The sequence below is a fragment of the Hyperolius riggenbachi genome, chromosome 3 (genome assembly GCF_040937935.1).
Source record: "Hyperolius riggenbachi isolate aHypRig1 chromosome 3, aHypRig1.pri, whole genome shotgun sequence".
Lineage (NCBI taxonomy): Eukaryota > Metazoa > Chordata > Amphibia > Anura > Hyperoliidae > Hyperolius > Hyperolius riggenbachi.
The window spans coordinates 22,727,943-22,753,727 of record NC_090648.1 but is presented as its reverse complement, the minus strand read 5'-3'; the positions used below and the strand labels follow the sequence as shown (position 1 = coordinate 22,753,727).

General features: G+C 41.3%; 1 protein-coding gene across 1 annotated transcript; it reads right to left on the bottom strand.

Annotated features, from left to right (window-relative positions):
- Positions 1-3,620: 3,620 nt before the first annotated feature.
- Positions 3,621-24,635, bottom strand: LOC137561947 (olfactory receptor 5J3-like). The gene is made up of 4 exons (XM_068273292.1): positions 24,632-24,635; positions 11,756-12,651; positions 5,779-5,860; positions 3,621-3,787 (listed from the first exon to the last, which is right to left on the bottom strand). Exons 1-4 carry the CDS (start codon positions 24,633-24,635, stop codon positions 3,621-3,623), a joined length of 1,149 nt encoding a protein of 382 aa, XP_068129393.1.
- Between the last annotated feature and the right edge of the window lie 1,150 nt (positions 24,636-25,785).

Genomic DNA, 25,785 nt, shown 5'->3' with positions numbered 1-25,785 from the left:
GAAGTAGGTTGATGTACAGCATGTCCACACATAGAAAATACATCCATACACAAGCAGGCTGTATTCTGAATCTCAAGAGATCACTTGTGTGTGTTTACCTTCTGTCCCCAGCTTCTCTCATGCACTGAACATTACAGGCTTCCTGCAGACAGCTCTGCCTATGTTGTTAATTCCCCAGTATGTGACAGACCAGCTCCTTTCACAGCCTCCAGAGGAGGATTTTTATCCAGCACTCTTCTATCACTGATAAGATAGCAGAGAAGCTGCTGGCTTATGTAAATAAAACACACACTGGAGTGTGCATAGAGGAACAGTTCAACACTGAAGAACTTGGCAGCCTTCCAGACACAGGCCGACAAGTCTGACAGGGGAAAGATACATTGATTTATTACAGAGATGGTTATAGTAGAAAGAGCTACAGTAAGCCAGAGCACATAAGAATAGGTTTAGGAACTTGTAGGATGGTAGAAATAACGTTGTAATTTTTGTTACAGAGTCACTTTAAGTCCCAGGGGGACTCCAGTTTCAGAAATTAATCTGGCTTCATTCTGGAGCAGTGCCTGCTCATGATTGCCTCCTCTATGGGGTATGGGGATTTGTTTTAAACCCATGAACTGCAATGAGGCTCCACTACCATTATGACAGTCTCGCATGTGTTTAATGAATCTGCCAGCTCCTATGCCTGTTACTATGGAATTGACATGTTCTTGGAATCTGGTGCAGATCATGCGATTAGTCTGTCCTATATAGAACCTGTTGCATGAACATATTATTGCATATACCATATTTTTAGATCGGCAGTGCAAGAATTGATTAAATTTGATGAATTTAGCACCAAGATATGTGCTTTTGCCAGTTTTGAATTGTGCACAATGATTGCAATTTCCGCATCTAAAATTGCCAACTGGGGTGTATTTTTGCAACCAATTTAATTCATGCAACTCTCTGAACTCACTGTTGGTGACAATGTCACCAATTGTGCGTGCCCTTCTGAATGAAACCAGAGGTTTGTGGCTGACAACTCCAGATGGACCCACACCCATCTGGAGCTCACACCAATGTTTCTGAATTATTGCCTTAATTCTATCTGACATGGGCGAATAATCAAATACACAGGTAAAAGGTTGTCCACCAGATCTAGAGCTGTTGACAGCTCTTTTCCTATATGTCAGAAGGTCCTCTCGATTACGGGCATCAGCCCTACGAAAGGCCTGATTCAGTTTGCTCATGTTATATCCCCTAGTGGACAGTCTGATGGCCAGTTCTCTACTCTGTTGGATGAAGTCATCCGTTTTGGAATCATTCCTTTTTAGCCGAACAAACTGTCCATAGGGGATTGATTGGATCGTATGAGGCGGATGAAAGCTAGACTAGAGGAGCACGGAGTTGGTGGCTGTATCTTTTCGATGTCCTTTACATTGTATATGTCCCCCTTCAACATACAGTTCCAGGTCCAAAAAGTGTAGTGTAGGACTAGCCACTACACCTGTGAACTGCATGTTGAGGTCATTACAGTTAATGTACCTAAGGAATTCATCGAATTCGCCCTCCGTGCCCCTCCAAGTCATCACCACATCATCCACATATCGGTACCAATGGCCGATCTTGTTTTTAAAGGGGTTAATGGTCCCAAGTATATACTTTTTCTCCCAAAACCAGAGGAAAAGATTAGAGAATGTTGGTGCTACCGGAGTTCCCATGGCTACTCCGGATCTCTGATGGTACCATTTGTTGTTAAACAAAAAAACATTGTGTGATATGACAAACTTAAGGCATTGCACGAGATAGTCAACCCATTGGGGTTCTTCCCCACATTCAAGTAGCAATTCTCCTATCACCTGAACTCCCTGGTCTTGGGGGATACGGGTGTAGAGATTGACCACATCAATAGAGGCCAGGATTTCATTCTCCCCAAGTTCCACACCCTCGACTCTGCCCAGGGTGTCCAAGGTGTCAGCTAGGTGGGTGCGTACCACCCTCAAAAAAGGTCGTAATTTAAAATCCAAAAATTTGGATAAGGGTTCTGTAAGAGAACCCCTAGCTGACACTATCGGACGCCCCGGGGGAGAGGTCGGATTCTTGTGGACCTTTGGTAGAAAGTACCGAACAGGTTTTCTCAGGTATTCTGGCAATAATCCTTCCCCCATCTGTTTGGTGATGAATCCCCTTTCCACCCCCTGTCTCAGTAAGCCCTGTAATAAGGTCTTATATTGTGGTATGGGATTAGCCTTTAACTTGGCATAAAAGCCATCGGGTCCCTCTAACTGTCTGAGAGCTTCCCCTAAATAAAATTCCTTGGACATCACTACGAGGTTTCCCCCCTTGTCAGCCCTTTTCAGGACTATTTGTTGATTGTTCTTTAGCCACTCTAAGGCAGTCTTTTCTTCCTTTGTTATATTGGGATTGACCTCTGGATATATTAGGGCCTGGATGTCCTGCAGTACTTTCCGGTTGAAAATGTCCACCGGTGACCCCGGTATAGATCTGAACTCCTTAACCCTCCTCTTATGTTAGGGTCAGAACTGACCCGTTTTCAGGTTTTGAATGTCTATAAGTATCACATAAATGTGTTTATTGCATCAATATTTTTTTACTTTGTCAGGAACCTCTATTTAAACAATGTAATAGAAAAATAATCCTTTTCACTAAATTAGAAAATACTGTGGTGAAAATTATGACGTTTATGGTGTTAGGGTCAATTCTGACCCAGTTATGATATAGGATTATAGAACACTAATAAGTGCCAAAACAGAGATACTAGAGCAAAATCTGACAAGCTTGCTCCCATAAGGGATGTCTGGGAGAAATGGGTTCAGCTCCTTCCACTAATGTTTCACCCTGGGCCTCAGGTAACAGTAGATGAACGTTTGATCCCTTTCCGTGGAAATTGCCCCTTCTGGCAGTATATGCCTAGTAAGCCAGGCAAATACGGCATAAAAATCTGGGCAGCCTGTGATGCAAAAACAACCTATGCATGGAACCTACAGATTTACACCGGCAAACCCGAAAGTGGCATCCCTGAGAAAAAACAAGGACAACGTGTAGTCCTTGATATGACTACTGGACTGCAGGGTTACAATATCACATGTGACAATTTTTTTTACCAGCTATGACCTTGGACAAGAACTTCTCAGGAGGAAACTTACCATGGTAGGCACAATAAAAAAAAAAAAATAAACCTGAGCTGCACACTGAAATTTTGCAAGTGAAGGACAGAGCTCCACTTTCTTCAAAATTTGCTTTTACAGACACCACCACTGTTGTTTCATATTGTCCAAAAAAAAAAATGTGATACTTATGTCCACTTTTCACAAAGATGCAGCTGTGTCATCAAGAAGTGACAAAAAGCCCACAATTATCCTGGATTACAATAAAAACAAAGGGGGAGTGGACAACCTGGACAAGCTGACTGCTACCTATACTTGTCAGCGAATGACCAGGAGATGGCCGATGGTTGTGTTTTATAACATCCTAGACGTGTCTGCATACAATGCATTTGTGTTATGGACCCACATCCACCCAGGTTGGAACACAAAAAAGAATAACAAGCGGAGAATATTTCTCGAGGAGCTAGGAAGTTCCCTTGTCAAGGCACACGTTGAGCAAAGGAAACGGGTGTCTCAAGATCCAATCGCTGCAGCCATGATCAGACAGATGTAGAGTTCATCAAGCACTCCATCCACACCATCAACAACACAAAGAGAATCAGTGCCAGCATCCTCATCATCATCTAGCCTTGCCACAACATCAACCAGCACAGCCACAACTCCAGTGATGCCATCTGATTCTAAAAGAAAGAGGTGTCATGTCTGCCCCAGCAATAAGGACAGAAAGACACACACGTTATGCTTCCACTGTAAAAAATATATCTGCAAAGAACATGCTAAAAGTGTCAGCTTTTGCCACACATGCATCTAAAAACAGCCACACAAACACATGCAAGTTCTTGCACAAAGATGCTTTGAAACTAGTACTTGATTTCTATTGGTTTGCCTTGCTTGATTGTGTGTTGTTTGTTTGACCTTGCAAGTCTACATTTTGTAGTATTACTTGCTTTTCATTGTTTATGAATGTTTTATGTAAAAAAAAAAAAGACTTTTGGCTATATTCTTGAAGTAAATATATATGGGTCAAAATTGACCCTAACACCATCAATGTTATTATAGTTAATGTTATTAAAATAAAAATAAAAATATAAAAAAAAATTTAAGAGATGTGTTCAAATACTCCTCAGCAACATTCTGGTGACATAACAACCTTTTATTTACTTATAATATTCTATTTAGGTTTATTTTACCATTTTTTAAATTTGAAAATGAGAAGTATGCTATCAAAAGAAAGGTTAAAGGGGTCACACCAAAAATAATAAAACCAATCTTTTCAAGGATAAAGAAGCCTAACAAGGTAACCAAGAGGTAAGAAACAAATTGGATGATAAATATTTGTTCAGAGGGTATTTTATGGCTGATTTAAGACACGGGTCAAAACCGACCCGTTAACATCATGGATAGTAACAGAAAGCTAACATAAGAGGAGGGTTAATCGATTTACAGGGGCGAAATTCTTCGTTGGGTATCACTATTGTATCCATTTGTATGTCCATGTCTGGGTTGCTCTCAGTCCATAGTTGTTGAAGATTAGTGAGGGCTTCCTGGTCTTGACTGTTGTTTAAGTCCTGGACAAAAAATCCCAGGCTACTTATGGTCGTGTGGCTATTCAGGCGTATCTCTTCAGTGGGTGCCTCACCTTTTGTATCATGCCACAATGCAATGTTTAATCTGCGTATGGTTTTATACCAATCTACCTCAAAGTCAAATTTGTTAAAGCTACAGGTAAGGGAGTAGTTGAGGCCTTTTTGGAGGAGTGATTCACTGCCCGTTGGTAGCTGTATTCCAGAGATATTGATAATTTGAAGGTTCTGATCATGTTCAACCTTTTGGAGATATTCTATCGCCTCTTGCGTTTGCCCCTCCCATAGGTCCCCCTCCCCCAAGTAACCCTTTTGTTCGGGGTTCTGGTGGAACTTTGCTCTTCCACCTCGTCCTCTTCTGATGGCTCGTCTAATGGGACTTCTACACATCTTTTTTTTTTTGGGGGGGGGGGGTTTCAATGCAGACTTCGGCTTGACCCTTGGTTGGGGTTTTGCTTTTGGCTTAGGTCTATCTGGGGCCTCTTCTGGGCTTGAGTCACTTCCGGACTCGGTGGTCCAATAGCCTTTGGTTTCAGATGTTGGTTTTCTCCTTCTTGCCCTATGCCGTTTAATCGGTTGCCCCCAGACGAACACTTTACCTTCCTTAAAATCCTGACGGTCTCGTCTAAATTTTCCCAATTTCCTCTGTTTGATGTCGTCCTGTATGGGGACTAATCAGTTCTCTATCTTTTCCTCGACCTTTTTTAATTGATCGGCAGATGTGAGCTTCAAAAATTCTTGTTTACACTTGGTGATTTCAGCCACAGTGCTGTTGTACTCTCATTCCGTTCTCCTTAGGACAATGGATTGTAGCCTTAGAGCATGTTGTAAATGTTCCTCATCCCACTCTTTCATGAACTCAGTGTCGTTTCTATATTCGCTTGCTTCTCTATAGTTCCGAAAGCCTCTAGATGCAATTTCCTTAGATTCGTAGCGTTTAAGGGTGGCTACTGTCCAGAACAGTTTGACCTCTTTGTCTGACAAGTGATTGAGATCTTGCTCAATAACCTTCACCCCCACTGTTTTGCTGGATGTGGAGATGGACCCGCTCGCTGTGTCAGTGAAGAATGTTTCCCAATCTGACCTACCAGCTTGGAGGCGTTTGAGCTCAGCAACAGTGTCCACAGACGTGCTTGGGGCTTCAACAGTTGGTTCCTCTACCTCTTGCATCTGTGCACAGAACAATCAAAATATTGCATCAATAAAGAAAGAGACAGACTGGCACTAGTTGCGGGTAGGGAGGTCAAGGGTTAACCTGGATCACGTACTTCATCTCGCAGCGTGCTCCCGGGAACAGACAATGATGTATGGGATGAAGAGGAAAAAACGAGGCACTGAAGCAATGAAAGTGTACCTTTAATCCTAGGTTGTAGACACAGCGGGGTATACAGTGGGGGTGAGGAGGAGGCCTGACAGCTGTTTCGCTTAGAAAAGCCTGGACTAACATTGCATCCAGCACTCATACCTGCATACAGCTTCCACATGGCACCCACTATCTGCACCAAGCACCCACTTAACCAGTACCCGCATCCAAAGTACCTGCATTTAAAGAGACTCCGAAGCGAGAATAAATCTCGCTTCAGAGCTCATAGTTAGCAAGGGCACGTGTGCCCCTGCTAAACCACCGCAATAGCGCTGCTAAACGGGGATCCCTTGACCCCCAAACCCCCCACTGCGACACTTGGTCGCAGACTTGGTCGCTCTTGGAGGCAGGGCTAACGGCTGCAGCCCTGCCTCCAGTCGCGTCTATCAGCGGCGCATCACCGCCTCTCCCCCGCCTCTCTCAGGAAGGAAGACTGAGATGGGCAGGGGAGAGGCGGAGATACGCGCTGACAGACGCGCGTGGGGCAGGGCTGCGGCGGTAAGCCCTGCCCCAACCAGGAAGCGCTCCCCCGCATTACGGAGGGGATTTGGGGGGTTAGGGACCCCCGTTAAGCCGCAGGATAGCGGCAGTTTAGCAGGGGCACACATGCCCCTGCTAACTCTGAGGTCTGAAGCGAGATTTATTCTCGCTTCAGACTCTCTTTAAAACTCACGTGGCACTCAATGCCCAACCATAGCCAGCACCCAGAACAGGCATGCCACCAAGTATTTGCACCCATGTCACACCCAGCACCCACATGACATCCAGTTCCTGCACCCAGATCTCACATGGCACTGTACTTGCAATCAACACCCACATGACACTTGATACCCACCCATAGCCATAACCCACATGACACCCTGTACACCCATGCACCCAGCATCTGCATTCACCACCCACATGACAACCAGTACCCCCTAGCCAGAAATGAGGAGGGGGAATGTGTGGCCACCGGTGACAGGTCCGACTGACTCCACACCATTGAATGCAGCCAGCGCTTCCGTGACTGAATGTATGTGTCAAGCGGAGGGGCTCAGGGGTATGGTTTGCGACAGTTTGAGAGCCGGGGGGATGAAGGTCACATGTCACTGCAGGGCAAGGTGGCTGGGGTGGAAGGTCCGCCACCACTTGTAGGTACCACTGTGCATGGGGGGGGGGGGGGGGGGGGGCACTTTTAAAAAAAATATGAGAACCCCCCACTTAAGGACCCTCTGTACAGCTCTGGATATCCCCTTAATCCCCTCCAAAACAAAACAAATATGCAACACAGAGTGGTGCTGGACTGTTTCACTCTAAGACTCCCTGCACACTGCATGTGATTCCGATTCCGCTTTTAAATCGGTTTTTACATCCGATTCCGATTTTTAATCTTTACTGCATGCTGCATTTTTTGATCCGTTTTTCTGTTGAATGTATTCAGGGAAAATCGGAATTGAAAAGCAGAATCGGAAATGGAATCGGAATCGCAAAACAGATTTGTAGTGTGCAGGGAGCCTAATAAATGTAGATATTAAAAAAATTGATCAAAATCTATATAAAAAAGACTGCATCAAAAAGATGTATAATTGGACCACAGAAATGATATTCCTCTGTATGTACAGTGGATGTAGCAACACTATAATTGCATAAATTACAGACATATCAACATCACTCTCAGGTATACGTATGTATGGTGCACGTGAAAGTGATGTTGATGTGTCTGTAATTTATGCAATTACAGTGTGCTACATCCACTGTTCATTCATAGGAATAGCATTTCTGTGGTCCAATTATATATCTTTTTGATGCAGATTTGTTATATAGATTTTAATCCATTTTTTAATAAATACATTTACTGGTGTGAACAAACCAGTCCAGCACCACTCTTTGTTGCATATTTTTTAACATCAGCTATGCACCTTGAATACATGCAAAAACAGGGCTGGGAAATTTGGGCACAGACGAAAAATGGCTTACCCTGCTTCTGCAAAAGTCCCGGCACCGTTAATTACTATTCCCCCTCTAGGCCGCCACGGACTCAGGGGAAAATACTTAAAGGGACTCCGAGCAGTGCAGAAACTATGGAAAGATGCACATCATTTTAAAGCTCTCTTTCTCCTCTTTCCAATGATATATAAACCGCCACCCTACGCCTTTTAGTTTTCGCTATTTTCGCGATTGAAATTGCCGCAGCTGCGATTTCGATCGCGAAAATAGAGAAAACTAAAAGGCGTAGGGCAACAATTTAGGTGTCGTCAGAAAGAGGAGAAAGAGAGCTTTAAAATGATATCCATCTTTCCATAGTTATATTGTATTACACAGGGCGACTTTTTGTCAAAGTCAGCACTGCACTCAGCAGAATGGAGCTGCTGACACTGGGGAAAGTGTCGTCCTGTGTAATACAATATAACTATGGCTTGATGGATATCATTTTAAAGCTCTCTTTCTCCTCTTTCTGAGGACGACTGAATCGTTGCCCTACACCTTTTAGTTTTCTCTATTTTCGCGATCGAAATTGCGGCCGCGGCAATTTCAATCGCGAAAATAGCGAAAACTAAAAGACGTAGGGTGGTGGTTTATATATCATTGGAAAGAGGAGAAAGAAAGCTTTAAAATGATATGCATCTTTCCATAGTTTCTGCACTGCTCGGAGTCCCTTTAATTCGGCCGCCAGCTATTGCTAGTGGCTGAAATACAGTGCTGCTTGGATACCCCTTTTCAAAATCCGGATTGAATTCGGATCCGGATACCCAGATATCCAATCCGAATCGGATATCCGAGTTTGAAATGTTGGAATCCAAATCGAATATCCGAACCCAGTATCCCAGATATCCGCCTATAAACTATATGACATGAACACAATTATGCAATGAATAAAAGTTTATCTCGGATCCACTTTAAATTATCTTTTATAGGTTCTGACTTGCTTATTAAGAATTTTAAGCATATCCAGTTCTACTCCCCCCAAAAGCATAAGTTATTTCCAACAGCGATAATTATCTCACACATTCACATACACAACATTCTACAGACTAATGTTTTGGGTACACCATATGGATTAGACCACACCACATTGTGACAGACCAGCATTTTTATTTTTAATCCGCATATATAGGTGGTCCATTACTTACAAACAGGTTCTATTCCAGGAAATTGTTTGTAAGTTTATTTTATTTGTAAGCTCAGCTGTGTGTAATACACAGTGAAATGTAGATACATTATTTATTTTCAGACATCTGAAATATATTATAAATATTTTTTTATCAATGTAATTTTAATTTGTTTTCAGTTCTTTGCAACATACGATATTGTGATAGTTAACAACAAATATATATAATAACAAAACGAGTATTGTACAGTGGGTTGCAAAAGTATTCGTCCCCCTTGAAGTTTTCCACATTTTGTCATATTACTGCCACAAACATGCATCAATTTTATTGGAATTCCACATGAAAGACCAATACAAAGTGGTGTACACGTGAGAAGTGGAACGGAAATCATACATCATTCCAAACATTTTTTACAAATAAATAACTGCAAAGTAAGGGGTGCGTAATTATTCTGCCCCCTGAGTCAATACTTTGTAGAACCACCTTTTGCTGCAATTACAGCTGCCAGTCTTTTAGGGTATGTCTCTACCAGCTTTGCCCATCTAGAGACTGAAATCCTTGTCCATTCTTCTTTGCAAAACAGCTCCAGCTCAGTCAGATTAGATGGACAGCGTTTGTGAACAGCAGTTTCCAGATCTTGCCACAGATTCTCGATTGGATTTAGATCTGGACTTTGACTGGGCCATTTTAACACATAGATATGTTTTGTTTTAAACCATTCCATTGTTGCCCTGGCTTTACGTTTAGGGTTATTGTCCTGCTGGAAGGTGAACCTCCGCCCCAGTCTCAAGTCTTTTGCAGTCTCCAAGAGGTTTTCTTTCAAGTTTGCCCTGTATTTGGCTCCATCCATCTTCCCATCAACTCTGACCAGCTTCCCTGTCCCTGCTGAAGAGATTCACCCCCCGAGCATACTGCTGCCACCACCATATTTGACAGTAGGGATGGTGTGTTCAGAATGATGTGCAGTGTTAGTTTTTCGCCACACATAGCGTTTTGCATTTTGACCAAAAAGTTCCATTTTGGTCTCATCTGTCCAGAGAACCTTCTTCCACATGGTTGCTGTGTCCCCCACATGGCTTGTGGCAAACTGCAAACGGGACTTCTCATGCTTTCTGTTAACAATGCCTTTCTTCTTGCCACTCTTCCATAAAGGCCAACTTTGCACAGTGCATAACTAATAGTTGTCCTCTGGACAGAGTCTCCCACCTAAGCTGTAGATCTCTGCAGCTCGTCCAGAGTCACCATGGGCCTCTTGACTGCATTTCTGATCAGCGCTCTCCTTTTTCGGCCTGTGAGTTTAGGGGGATGGCCTTGTCTTGGTAGGTTTACAGTTATGCCATACTCCTTCCATTTCTGAATGATCGCTTGAACAGTGCTCCGTGGGATGTTCAAGGCTTTGGAAATCTTTTTGCAGCCTAAGCTTGCTTTCAATTTCTCAATAACTTGATCCCTGACCTGTCTTGTGTGTTATTTGGACTTCACGGTGTTGTTGCTCCCAATATTCTCTTAGACAACCTCTGAGGCCCTCACAGAGCAGCTGTATTTGTACTGACATTAGATTACACACAGGTGCACTCTATTTAGTCATTAGCACTCATCAGGCAATGTCTATAGGCAAATGACTGCACTCAGATCAAAGTAGCCGAATAATTATGCACACACCACTTTGCAGTTATTTATTTGTAAAAAAATGTTTGGAATCATGTATGATTTTTGTTCCACTTCTCATGTGTACATCACTTTGGCCCATATGCAATTCCCTTTTTCACCTGAGTTTTCTCCAAGGTGATATTTTCACAACTTCTCATAAAATGCCTTTTAAGCCCCCAGCAAGCAAGAAAATACTCAATATGAATTTGATAGTACTATTTCACCAACATTTGGGTACTTTTTCAATTGTAAAATGCTGAAAAGTTAGCTTAAAGAGAAAATGAAAATTATCTCCTAGGAGATAACTCAGGTGAAAAAGTGAATTGCATATGGCCCTTTGTGTTGGTCTTTCATTTGGAATTCCAATAAAAATTGATTCATGTTTGTGGCAGTAATATGACAAAATGTGGAAAACTTCAAGGGGGCCGAATACTTTTGCAACCCACTTTATATGTACATGAAGATAGCTTTATTTGTATGCATGAAAAGGTGTAACTTGAGTGGTTTGAAAGTAGGGGACTGTCTGTAGTCACGGATTATAAGTAACACTGAATGCCATTCATAGTGTTGTTGTTCAAATTCTGGTTTCCTTATTTTGAAATCTGGATAATGCCGTCCAAAGCACTTCTGTACCATTACTTGTTGGAAGGGCCACGGAGCTGAGTTCCACGTCATACTTCACATGACTTCCTCCTTCCAAGCCAGAAGAAGGAAACAGAGTCAGGTGAAGCTGACGTGGAACTCAGCTTGAACAGTATTATCTGGGTTTGTGAATAAGAAATCCCAAATTCGAACAACAGCAGTCAGATAATTTGTCCTGGACTAATCATGATAACACAAGTAACTAAAAAAAAGAAAAATAAATAAATAATGGTGAAAGACATCATAATACCCTTAAGGTCAATCTTTCTAGATTGATTTTTTTGGAGATAGATTGAACACAGATAGGTACTTCCACATGACAGATTTTATTTCTTGGTTCCTCAAGCTGTATATTATGGGATTTACGAATGGAGTCACCACCGTGTACATGAGAGATATCACTTTGTTCACGCTTGTAGACTGATCTCCTGAAGGCACTAGATACATGGCAAAGAGTGCCCCATAACAAGTACACACTACAGCCAGGTGAGAGCTACACGTCGAGAAGGTCTTCTGTCTCTCCGTAGCTGAAGTGATCTTCAATATGGTCAACGATATGAAGAGATATGTGATCATGATGAATAGAAATGGTATGATAGTCAAGATGCTGGAGAACATAAAAACTACGTAGTTAACTAATGACACATCTGAACAAGACAACTCCAAAAGGGGACCAAGATCACAGAAAAAATGATCAATGACATTGGGTCCACAGAACCACAAGGTTTGCATAAGGAAAATGGTGAAAAGTGTTACAGTAAATCCTAGAGACCAAGAGAATGTCACCAAATAAATACACATTTTGTGGTCCATAATTGTAGAATAGTGCAAAGGGTTGCATATGGCCAGGTAGCGGTCATAGGACATGACAGTCAGTAGAAGACACCCTGTGGTTGTAGAAGCTCCATACAAGAAAAACTGGGTAATGCAAGCCGTAAGAGACAAAATGCCACCTCCCAGTAATGTCACATGGAGCAGGATGGGAACAATATTTGAAATAAGCAAAACATCCGAGAAGGACAAGTGTCCAAGAAAGAAGTACATTGGCAATTGAAGTCGGTAACTGGTTGATACCAGCAGAATAATCATAACATTTCCAGCTGTGGTGACCATGTAGATTACTAGGAACAAAAAGAAAATTAAATATTTGAAGTCTTGCTGGAATTCAAATCCAAGAAGTATTATTTCACTAATGCCTGTTGTATTCATATCTTGCTCTACAGAAGAGTAAAGAAAATGATGCCATGATAATAATGAAATATACTGTAATGCTATTTTATACTTATTTACTTTAATTTTGCTATTTAACAATTAAAAAAAAAATGAGTTCTCAAATAGATTAGTCTGGTCATTTCCTAACAAGACGACAGTCAAATAATCCTTTACTTGCATATTAGACAAAGCTTAATAAGGAGCTGTCAGACAGCCATATTATCTCAGAAAAAAAAAACACATACCGTATATACTCGAGTATAAGCCGACCCGAGCATAAGCCGACCCTCAATCTTTATCTAATAAGGAAAAAAATGATTGACCCGAGTATAAGCTGGAAGTAGGAAAAAGGTAGCCTGAGGGTTGCTTGGGTGGCTGAAAGTTGTGATTGGTGACCCTTCTCTGTCTGTTTCTACTCATTTTACCAATTCTTCTGTTGCAGAAGGGGAACCCCATTAGTCTTAATCTTGATTACTAATTACCAGGCACATAGGACTAGGCATACCTACTCCAGCCGTGTACTTTAGTGCAACACAGCTGAGACGTGATGTGATTGATGAAGGTTTGCAGCCTGTGTGGTCTCTGTCTACATAATGCTAAAACTATGTGGCGACTCACATGCTTTTCTAAACAGAGCCCTGCAGTTCCACACACAGATAGCAGGTGTATGTCACAGACTAATGCGTCACAATATCACAATGAACATATAATTTAGTAGAGCAGTAGAGTTGGTAGCAGTGAAGTCTTAGCCTGGCAGCAGGGGAAGAGTCCCACAGAGTGCATAGTGGTACATAGCTGCGCTTACCAAAGCTACACTAACCCCCCCACCACCAGACCAGAGCAGCATGCAAGTGACAGCTTGTACTGCCCCCCGGCATATGAAGAGACCCTGTGCCCACCTCCCCTGAGTGGCCACTCCTCAGTTTGCAGCTGAAATTCCTTTACTCTCCACCAGCCACACCAGAGCGGCATGCAAGTGTCAGCTGTGATCCCCCCCCCCCCTACTCCCATGCTCTTTCCTATGACGCCCTGTACTGGCGCTTCTCATTACATATGCTAGTACAGGGCATCATAGGAAAGAGACGTGACATGCAAGCTAACGAGGAGTCCCAGTGGTATGGATCGGTAAGTGAAAGCTCTGCTGCGCGCACTCTGCATATACCGAGAACAAGAAGGAACATATCTGACGCCGGTATGCCGCTCCAGTCTGATGGGGAAATACCGCACCGCACATTCTTATGCCCGGGAGTAGGGGGGGGGGGGGGGGGGTAACAGCCGACACTTGCATGCCACTCTGACAGTTACACTTTTAATTCAGGAATAGGGATGCTCATTCACATACCACAAAATTGAGCTTACCGCAGTCATAATCGGAAATCTGTATCGGAAATCAGATTTCCATGGAAATACCACATTACAGCAACTCTGGAATTTTAACCCAGTAACAGAACTCAGAAGCATTGGACCAATCAGAGATTGCAGAATTCATCCAAGAAAATCAGATCACCGTGCTAATTTTAGGCCAATCAAAAGACCGAGCATTTCTAAATCTTGTGATTGACCTAAAATGCCCATGGTATTTCGATTACATTCTCTGATTGGTCCAATACTAGGAAGTGTACAATGAACTAACATTATTTAAAAAAAAAAAAATACGAAAAAAAACCCTTTCCTCGGAAATAGGTAATTGGAATTTATATTTCAGAAATCAAAAATCCTCAGTACCAGTAATCGGCATTTTTTGTAATCAGCAGCGTTTCTGCGGAATCTGAAATTGGAATTTTCCAACCATCCCTGTTCAGGAATTATCTTCTTTTACTTATTAACTCACAATATATCTCTTCTTCACTGCTTTCACTCATGAGCTTTCTCCCAGGTTATCATTTTCATTTCACTTAGTGGACTAATGGAGTTTTTTGAACTTGCTTTTTTTCTGGGGCTCCTGTTTTAGAGTATAAAGAAGAGTGGTGAGGAGCAGATAGGTCAGCATAGCTGCAGAGGGGAACAAAGCTGCCATGCATTGGTGTGTAGATCTCAGGTGAGTGTCAGGTCCCCAGCATGTAGCAACGGGGAAGGGGTCATATTTCTACTCCCCGTTTCCTATTTAGTCCTTAAACCTCCCTATTGGTCTACACTCTGCATTATTCAGGAGAATTCCCATTGGTCAGTTTTGTGGATCAGTGGTAAGCACCAGCAGGAGATTTGAAGATGGGTTTCGGGGGAATTGTATAGACATGTTTTAAGTAATAACTGTTGTTCAGAATTTTTCTTTTAAACATGTTTATTAGCAGAATGGCAAGAACATACCACATAGTACATACATACATAATGCAATAATACATAATCCAATAATGAAATCTCAGTAAAAGTGGTAAAGAGACAAGATACACAATAAATTATGCATCAGTTTCGTACAACAGAGTATATTGTAGTCTAGACTAATATATCGCCTATAAATAAGCAAATCTTGAAACAACTATTATGGCTAAGTAATTAACATTTCAACAAGCAACTATTACAGTTCAATAATAATAATAATAATAATAATAACAACAACCTGCGAAATCCAAAAAAGCCAGGTTGAATTCTTTCAAAGATTGTCCCACATTAGGCAGCATATATTTTCTCCCCTTATTCATATCATATCAGATCAAAGTGAAACTTAAAATGTCAGTGTTAGCAGTCACACGTGCTATGTTTTTAATAATATATGCTTCTAAATTTATCTTACACAGCTAACTTTGTGAAATTCCTTGTTTTTGCCAAATATTTCCAGCTTTTCCAAACCAACAGATATATAACACCATTTTTTTCTTCCATCTCTTCCATCCCTTACTTAGAAAAAAAATAGGGTGTTAAATAAATAAAATACAATGCAGCAAATATGACACAAATACAACAGATATCTTCTATCAATATGTGTAGATCAGTCAGCATCTGCTGCTCAAGACATATGACCACAGAGTAGGTGGGGTTCATTTAAAGAGACTCCGTAACAAAAATTGCATCCTGTTTTTTATCAACCTACAAGTTCAAAAAGCTATTCTAATGTGTTCTGGCTTACTGCAGCACTTTCTACTATGACAGTCTCTGTAATAAATCAATGTATCTTTCCCCTGTCAGACTTGTCTGCCTGTGTCTGGAAGGCTGCCAAGTTCTTCAGTGTTGTGGTTCTGCTATGAACTCCCCCTTCCAGGCCCCTATGCACACTGCCTGTGTGTTATTTAGGATTAGAGCAGCTTCTCTCTTCTCTCTTATCTTTTACAAGCTGGATAAATCGTCCTCTGAGCTGGCTGGGCTTTCACATACTGATGAATTACAGACAAGGGCAAAGCTGTTTGCAGGAAGAAAAGAGCAGCCTGAAACTTCAGTGGAAAGAAACACACAATGATCTCTTGAGATTCAAAAGGAATGCTGTATACAGCCTGCTTGTGTATGGATGTATTTTCTATGTGTGGACATACTGTACATCAACCTACTTCCTGTTTTGGTGGCCATTTCGTTTGTTTATAAACAAACTTTTGAAAACTGTTTTTAACCACTTTTAATGCGGCGAGGAGCGGCGAAATTGTGTCAGAGGGTAATAGGAGATGTCCCCTAACGCCTAGGCTCTCAACGTGTGGTACGCGTACCCCAGGGGGTACTTCTGATGGTTCCAGGGGGAACTCAGGCTTGATATACTTAACCAAGAATAACAAATTTAGAGTTTTTTAGAAAATGCTAAATCTTATTTAAACACCAAATTAGTATTTTAGCTAATTAAAAGCAATAGTAAATGCTTGGAAATGGTTTGCAACCAATTATCATGTACTATGATTAAATATATATTTGTCAAGGGGTACCTGTGATAATGTTTACTATGCTAGAGGGTACTTGGGGAGTACAGGGTTTTAAAAGGGGTACATACCAATAAAATGTTGAGAAACACTGCCCTAACGCACTGGTATGTGTACTTTTGTGCGATTTTAACAATACAGATTCTCTTTAAGATTACATTTTTTTTTCCTTAACTTTAAAGAGACTCCGTAACAAAAATTGCATCCTGTTTTTTATCATCCTACAAGTTCCAAAAGCTATTCTAATGTGTTCTGGCTTACTGCAGCACTTTGTACTATCACAGTCTCTGTAATAAATCAATGTATCTTTCCCCTGTCAGACTTGTCAGCCTGTGTCTGGAAGGCTGCCAAGTTCTTCAGTGTTGTGGTTCTGCTTTGCACTCCCCCCTCAGGGGGGAAAGAAACACACAAATGATCTCTTGAGATTTAAAAGGAAGGCTGTATACAGCCTGCTTGTGTATGGATGTATTTTCTATGTGTGGACATGCTGTACATCAACCTACTTCCTGTTTTGGTGGCCATTTTGTTTGTTTATAAACAAACTTTTGAAAACTGTTTTTAACCACTTTTAATGTGGCGGGGAGCGGCGAAATTGTGACAGAGGGTAATAGGAGATGTCCCCTAACGCACTGGTATGTTTACTTTTGTGCGATTTTAACAATACAGATTCTCTTTAAGGAGAGCTAATATATAAGTTAAACTAATAGGGAGAAATAGTTCATGAGATAAACAAATAAGGAGTTAAAGCAAACCTGAAGCAATAATAAACTTATGAGATAATGCATTGTATGTGTAGTACAGCTAACAAATAGAACATTCCTAGCAAAGAAAATAATATATTGTTTCAAACTTCAGATGTTATCTGTGCAAAAGAGCTTCTGTGAGCTATATAACTCACTGGGGCAATTGCAGTCCTTTTTTCTGAAGCACTTAAAGAGACACTGAAGCGAAAAACAAATGATGATATTATGATTTGTATGTGTAGTACAGCTAAGAAATAAAACATTAAGATCAGATACATCAGTCTAATTGTTTCCAGTACAGGAAGAGTTAAGAAACTCCAGCTGTTATCTCTATGCAAAAAAGCCATTAATCTCTACGACTTTCAAAGTCATGGAGAGGGCTGTTTTCTGACTTTTATTATCTCAACTGTAAGTAAACAGCTTTCTTTTTCTCTGCCAGAGGAGAGGTCATTAGTTCACAGACTGCTCTGGAAGAATCATTTTGAATGCTGAGTGTTGTGTAATCTACACATATTAGAGAATGATGCAGTGTTAGAAAAAACACTATATACCTGAAATTATTCATAGTACACAACCAATTCATTATATCATATATTTTTTTTCGCTTCAGTGTCTCTTTAAAAAGCCAAGAAACAGCAAAAGCTTTGGATAAAGTTGTACTGCAAGGAAGTTTAAAGGGTCATTATGTCTGTTTAGCTTTATAGCTGGAAAGACAGAGTGTGGTTTCACAACTGCCAATTTTACAGAATGCTATGAAAAAAAAGCAATAGAACTGAATATAAAAAAATGAGACTCTTTTCTTTGTTACTAATGTTCAATTAATTGTCCATACTAAACATACAATTAATTATAAGTCAAATAATGAGAGATAAAACATGAGATAAGTCAATTAAGAAGAGATAAATCATGATTTAAAGTGATCCTAAACTGAGAATGATGTGGGTTTTTCCTTTTAAAATAATACTAGTTGCCTGACTCTCTTGCTGGTCCTGTATACTGTAATACTTTTAGCCACAGCCCCTGAACAAGCATGCAGATCAGGTGCTCAGAAGTCAGACTGGATTAGCTGCATGCTTGTTTCAGGTGTGAGATCCAGATAATACTGCTGCCAACATCCATATCCTTCTCAGTTTAGGTTACCTTTAAGTTAGATAAGGTGAGATAAAGCATGAGATAAGTTAGATAAGGAAAGATAAAATATGAGTTAAGTCATTGAAGGAGAGACAAATTGTGAGTTAATAAGTAGGGTGAGATAATTCAACAGAAAAGCTTTGTGAATCAGCATCGATGAGATCAAAGAATTCCATTGCATATCCTTTAATAAATATAATGTTCTAGAGGACATCTTTGTTCTAGTGTAAAGTTTTTGGACAATTTGTCCCCTTAGTTTCACATATTGCTTATAATAATAACAACGAGAAAACAAATATTTTGCAAATTTACCTCACTGTACTTTTCCCTTGATGGCTTTAAAGTAAATTTTCTTGGAGAGAATTATATTTCATTATACAGATTCGGTGGTAGCCTTGTTGATGAGCTTCTGTAATTTCCAGTGGAATAAAAGAGAAGGCCTTAGAGAAATGGAGGGTAGCTGAGTTCAGAAACTCTGGCTTTCAATGTGCGAATTTACGGATTCTCCGGAGCCTAATATATGTATGTATTTTCACCTGCCAATTCCCAACGGGTCCTTTGCACTAATTATTCCCTAGATAAATTACATAAGTCCTTTTATCTAAATAAAATTTATTTAACTCCACTGGGCTTAGAGCAGTGTAAACACAGACAGTTCTTTTTACCACCACATTACTCAACAGCTTCAGCGTGGTAGAAATTAAACAATAAAAATTGAAAATGATGGCCATGTCTTTTCTAGGCAATTTGGAAGTGTGCCCTCTTTTTATCTTTCCTTTAGTGGGGGATATAACAAACTGGATAATAACAAAAATACAGAACAAAAACACAAAAAAACAACTCCTGGTACTGTGTAGCACAGAGCCAAACTAGATGAGGCTCTGAAGACTTTTGACATCCTATCAAATCATTCATATTCAGCTGTGGACAGTTCAGACAGCTTTGTGATCCATTTTTAAATTAATGTATTTTTGTTAAATACACACAGTTGGTCATTGGGTGTTGTAATGGAAAGAAAACACAGGAACACCGGGAGCCCAGTCTGGTGCATTATGGTGAATAAGCACAAATGTAAAAATAATACGGCAAAAAGTGAATACTCATACGTTTGGGTTCCTTTGACAAGCAACTGATATTCACATGTGGGAAAGAACCATCCCCACTCAGCCATGTATGTACTAGATGGTTTCTGCTCCAAAAAATAAACTTTATGATGAAACATACATTTTATAACACCCCAATGGGGATAATTAGGACTGGGAAACAACAATGAAATCAACAGCAACAAAACATTTGTAAAGTTCTTTTCTCCAGCAGGACCCAAAGCGAAAAACCATGAGATGACTCGCGTGTAGAAAAATGAATTTTATTCAGAAAATGGGACTCTGCGTTTCCCAGCCACAATGGCCAGGGGTAAGCAGAGTGCTGGGTCAGTGGAGTGGTGAAGCTCAGAGTCCCTCATGTGTTTTTATGGGCTGCCTTTGCCAAAACAATGTAACATTCATCTAGGTTTTCCTCTACCATTCCTGAATCCTACATGATTTGACACATTTCCTAACCATAAGTGTGACCCAACCCCGCTAGTCATGGTAGAAGAGAAGACTTCTAGAAAAAGAGCAATTAAGTGCAATACTTGATGAAATGGAAAGGTCATGGTCCTAAATAAAATTCACGGGAACCAAACTTCAATGTGCACACCCAGCAACTGCTGAGAGCTTTCGATTGGAGGTTTCCAAACAAGCCAGTCTAAGTAGAAATCCAAAGGATGACCTTTAGGGGGCAATTTCACAGTCACTAACTAGACCAGATTCATACAGGTGCCCACGCAGGCAGGTATTTGCTCCAACATTTGGCCTTACACATGGGCCACATAAGGCCTCACACAGAAAATACAAACGCTTTGCAGATGTTGCCGTGGTTGGGATACAAACTGGAGACCCAGCACTGCAAGGTAGGGAGATAACCACTATGCCACCATGCTGCCCCTGCCTGTTGCCTAGCTGCCCTGCTAATCGTCTGTCTCTAAAGCTCCTTTCACCCTCTATATGCAACGCAGCCTACTGCCATGGTGCAACCCATACAGTGCGGCATAAAGTCCTCATATTTTCAAAATTTTTACCCTATTAAACAAACCAATGTGCTTAGCATGAAAGGACCCTCATAGCCATAGACCCTAAACAAGCAAGCAGATCAGGTGTTTCTGCTTGAAGCCTGACTGCTTTACCTGGATGCTTGTTTCATGTGTATGTTTCAGACCCTATGGATGCCAGGGCCGGATTTGTACTCTTTACTGCCCTAGGCCACTGTCACCAGCTGCCCCCTTCAGTATAGGTAGCGAGATGACCCCTCCCGCCTTCCCTCCAGTATAGGAAGCCTGATGACCTCCCAGTATAGGTAGCCTGATGATTCCCCCCCCCAGTATAGGTAGCCAGATGACTCTCTTAATCCCCCCCTCCCCTTAAGTATAGGTAGCCAGCTCGCCTTCACACTGCAGCATCCATCAGTGTCACTCATTTCTCCACTCGTTTCCAGTGCCAAAGCTTCCTCTTCCTTTCCATCTCCAATGCTGTCCAAGTCCATAGCCACAATGCAAACGGGCACAGAGAGCAAGATGGCTGCTGCACAGGTGGCTAGCAGCAGTGTACTGCAGTCAGGTGCTCACCTGATCTCCCTGCATTGCAGCATTTGCAAGCTTGCAAATGCTGCACCAGTTTAGTCTGCTGCTTTGGTGCCCTTCCTCCTGTGGTGCCCAAGGCCAGAGTTCCCCAACCCTGTCCTCAAGGGCCACCAACAGTGCATGTTTTGCAGAAAACCACAAACATTCACAGGTGAGGTAATTAGTGTGGCAGCAGAGCTGCTTTATTACTTCTGGATTCCCGCAAAACATGCACTGTTGGTGGGCCTTGAGGACAGGGTTGGGGAACACTGCCCTAGGCCATGGCCTAGGAGGCCTTGACCTAAATCCGGCCGTGATTGATGCATGAAAGATCAGCAGGACTTTCAGGCAACTGGTATTGTTTAAAATGAAATAAATATATCAACTTCCATATCTCATTTCAGGTGTCCTTTAATATACAGGAAGTGATGACATCATCATGGACCCTCTGCTTCTCTGAGGGAAAGAAATATTTGATATGCATTAAATGCCACAAACATATCTTTAGTTACTTATAGTTAGGCTTTCTCCATTTTTCAGCTGACAAATTCAACACTTTACAATGGACTGAGCTCAAGAAGACTTCTCAATGACTCTTTTTTATTTTCCTTTTCTCCTTCCTCCCTTTTCCTCCAGACACTCTGGTTTCCTACATCCAGAAACATACTGATACATTCATGATCTTCCCTCTAAATTGGCCCTAGACTACAATAGACATATGACTACAGTATGGATTAGATTGTGAGCTCCTCCAAGGGACAGTGAGTGACAAATAATAGTGGCAAATAATATAAATAGTGACTAATAATAATAATTGTTTAAAAATCAATAAATAAATATGGCAGCCTCCATATCCCTCTCACTTCAGGTGTCCTTTAACCACCCTGGCGTTCTATTTTTTTAGGCCGCGGGTGGTTTTTTTTAACCTATGTTTTTTATCGTGTAGCTAGCCTAGCGCTAGTCATTCCGATCGTCGCCACGGCGATGATCGGAATGACGTCATCGTCGCCATCGACGTCATGACGTCAGGGGGAGTCCCGATCCACCCCATAGTGCAGCAGGCAGTGATTGGCCAGACTGCGCTGAGGGACTGGGGGGTGCCCTCTTTCGCGACGTGTAGCGGCGGATCGGCGGCGAGCGGCGGTGATCGAATTAAACACGCAGCTAGCAAAGTGTTAGCTGCATGTTTAAAAAAAATGTAAACAAATACCCACCAGGGGCTGAGATATCCACCGCCGCGGTAATGGACGAGCTGAGCTGAGATGGTAACTGTTGTGTTGTCCAGTATTTACAAGTGTTCCTTTGATAAATCATAATAAAGTTGTTTGTTTTTGTTTTTGTATTTTTAGTTTACCTGCCTGCTATTATGTATCGTGTGCATGTAGCAAAATGCTCTACATTGAGTTACATTGAACAATTTATTTACAAGTTGTGGAAATATCACCTAGGAGAAAACTGAGGTGAAAATGTTAATTGCATATGCCGATGTCTCAAAACATTTTTCTTCCTTATAAATGCATTATTATATCAATTAAATCTTGTTTCTCACTAAGAGTAATCTATTCCTGACAGATATTTTTAATGTTCCCTAACCTTTTCCTTGACTTTGGTGTGCTGGCGATGGTTGCTTCGCATTCCATGGACAGCAAGGATGACAAACAAAGAAGAATTATAACGTATAAAACCAGACATGTCACTGGAAGGCAAGATCACCAGACTCAGACTCACATATTTCCACCACGTGATGAGATCAAATTCCTTAGAGAAAGACCTAATGCTCGGACTGATCAGTGGCAAAAGGAGACAAGGCCGCCAGAGAACGCGTTGGCTTGATACCATCAAAGCTGACACAGGATTGAGCTTAAGGCAACTGGCGGAAATGGTACAAGATCGGACAGCATGGAGAGAACTAACCCATAAAATCGCCAAGAATCGGACACGACTGGATGGATAACATCATCATCATCAACCTTTTCCACGACTCTGGACTTTACAAATACCTTAAAGAGTCCAGCATGAAAAGAAAAAAACAAAAAAAAAGACAAATGTTTAGAGGAAAGTCAGGGTAACACCTATTGTTTTGTCCAAGCAACACCCACATACTCTAGGGCTGAAAAGTGGATTAGGGAAGGGTTAGCAAGTCTCAAAAATTTTATTGCTAAAGATGACCTAGGTGTAAGTCCTGCTCAAAACTCTGTCTGCATGGAGCTTATACTGTATGCTGTCTGTGAGTTTTTACTGTTTTCCTCCAATACCCCAAACATACCATTGAGCATATAAACATAGTTATTAATACCATACAATAGAGTGATACTCACAAATGTGGGCTATCTGAAAGCCAACTACAGTGTAGGTCGGTGGGTAAAAAAACTAGTGATGAGCATAATGACCTAATTACGATCATGTGAAATGTTATGTAATTCGCGAAGTTACAATTTTGGCTTTGTTTTTATAATGGAAACAAATCAGAATTTCGTGTTTAACGCAGAAATTTGGCTATTCTCGAAATTGTGTTCCAGTCCAGAGCCTCCTGATACATTTAAAGTGACAGCACTTGCAGGGACCTTTACATTATCAGATATTGCAAGGCCCAAAACCAAGTGTCTCAGCATGCATCACCGCTAAGTGCACCTTTACAAAGAACACCTGTCTTGGAAGTGGCTACAGGTAGAGAATCCTGATACATTTAAAGCAACAGCACGTGCGGGGGCCTTTGCATTAACAGATATTGCAGGCAGTGATGGGCAGATCATTTCTGTGATCACGGAATAGCCAAGATTCATGGGCACTTTTTCACTATTCGACTTCCGAATCTGAATCCATGAATAATTCTGGACCACGGAAATCGGCCACAGAAATTCCATACTTACAAATATTCGGAATTATTACGGTAAAAATTAATTTGTGATTATCTCCCGCCAATTTTAGCGGCTAATAGCAAAGCCCCCTTACATGGTAAAAACACCAAATGTGCCAGATATGTTAAGTAGAACAGGGGGAACAAGGGGAAACAATATTTTCAAAAAGACCTTAAAGTTTTTGAGAAAATCCATTTTAAAATTTCAAAGGAAAAAAGTATACATTTAAATGCGGTAAATGACAGTTTTTAGTGAAACAATTTCCGCCAACTTTAGCAGTTAATAGCAAAGGCCCCGTACATCCTATCAACACCAATGTTTCGGGATATGTTAAAAACATAGTGAGAAACAATATTTTTTATATTTTTTTACAAATTTAATTTTTTGGTGTGCTGATAGTGGAAAATGTTTAAAACAAATGATGTGGGGTCCCACCTCCCGAGCCTCTTTAACCCCTTGTCCCCATGCAGGCTAGGATAGCCAGAATGCGGAGCCCCAGCCAACTGGGGCTTCACACCCTGAGCTATACCAGCCCACATGGTCCATGGTATGAGGGGGGGGGGGGGGCTCCAGGGGAGAGGCCAAGTCAATCCATAGACAAGGGGCTCTTCCTCACCTCTGGTGTTCCAGGAGGAGGTGGAGGTGATGACTCCATGGGGGGGTTCATGGTGGCATCTGGGAATCCCCTTTAAGAAGAAGACCCCAGATGCCCACCCCCCTCCCAGGAGAAATGAAGTATAGGGATACGAAGTACCCCTTACCCATTTCCACAAAGGGTTACGTGAAATAAAAACACAACAGCAAAAAAAGTCCTTTAATAATCTTGATTACCCAGAAATACTTACCTGTACCTTTAAAAAAATGTTCCCACACCAATATCCTCGGAAATGTCCCATGCCGATATCCTCTATCTTGCAACCTCCACCTTGATTGAAGATCTCCGCCGATCGCCGCCACACACGACGCCCCCGCTGCAGCATCCGCCTATGCGGATGCATTGCCACCAGCTCCCGCTGTCCTACCCGCCCCCCACCTGTCACCATTAAATGGGTGACTTTCCTGAGTTTAGTAATAACTAAATTTGCAAAATTACTACTAAAAATGAAATTACTTCTATTTTCATAATTAAATTCACCAAAATGCGAAATTACATGATGAAAATGTTGCTTATGGAATCCTGAATTACCAATTGTATGGCAATTACAAAATTACAAATTTGCAACGAAGTGGCGGAATTTGCGTCCATAATTACGGAAACACGAAATTACGCAAATTTTGGCACAACACTAAGAAAACCCAACCCCATTTGGGTTAAAAAATTGTTCTCTGTAGTTGCTAGAAGTAAGGGGTGATACTTCACCACCAATGGTGGACAGAAAATGTAGAAAAATCGGCAAAACAGAGAGGCCAACAAGGACAATATACACTAAAAACAGTTTAAGAAGAAGGGCAATAATGGACTTACTTCCAATCAGAAGACACAAATGGGTCGAGAAAAACAAGTTGCAGGGCATTTTGCAGGTTGAACTCACCTCTTCAGGCAAAAAAAGAGAGTCAATAAAAGGCATAAAACAATTTGCTAAACCGTGATAAATTCAATTGGTATATGCATAATTTGCTAACATAAGATACTAATGTAACATAATGAAACATCAGCTGTGCTGCTTGAGTAAGGCTACACCTGCGCAGTAGTAAGAAACTGCTTGGGCCTGATTCACAAAGCGGTGCTAACAGTTAGCACGATGGTGAAAAGCCCTTTATCATGCCTAAACTCAGTTTAGGCATGATAAGTTTAGGTGTGATAAGTTTAGGTGTGATAAGCTTAGGCATGTTAAGTTTAGGTGTGATAAGTTTAGGCATGATAAGTTTAAGCACCAACTGGGTTAGCACCGCAGTGCATAGCTGATCAAAAGTT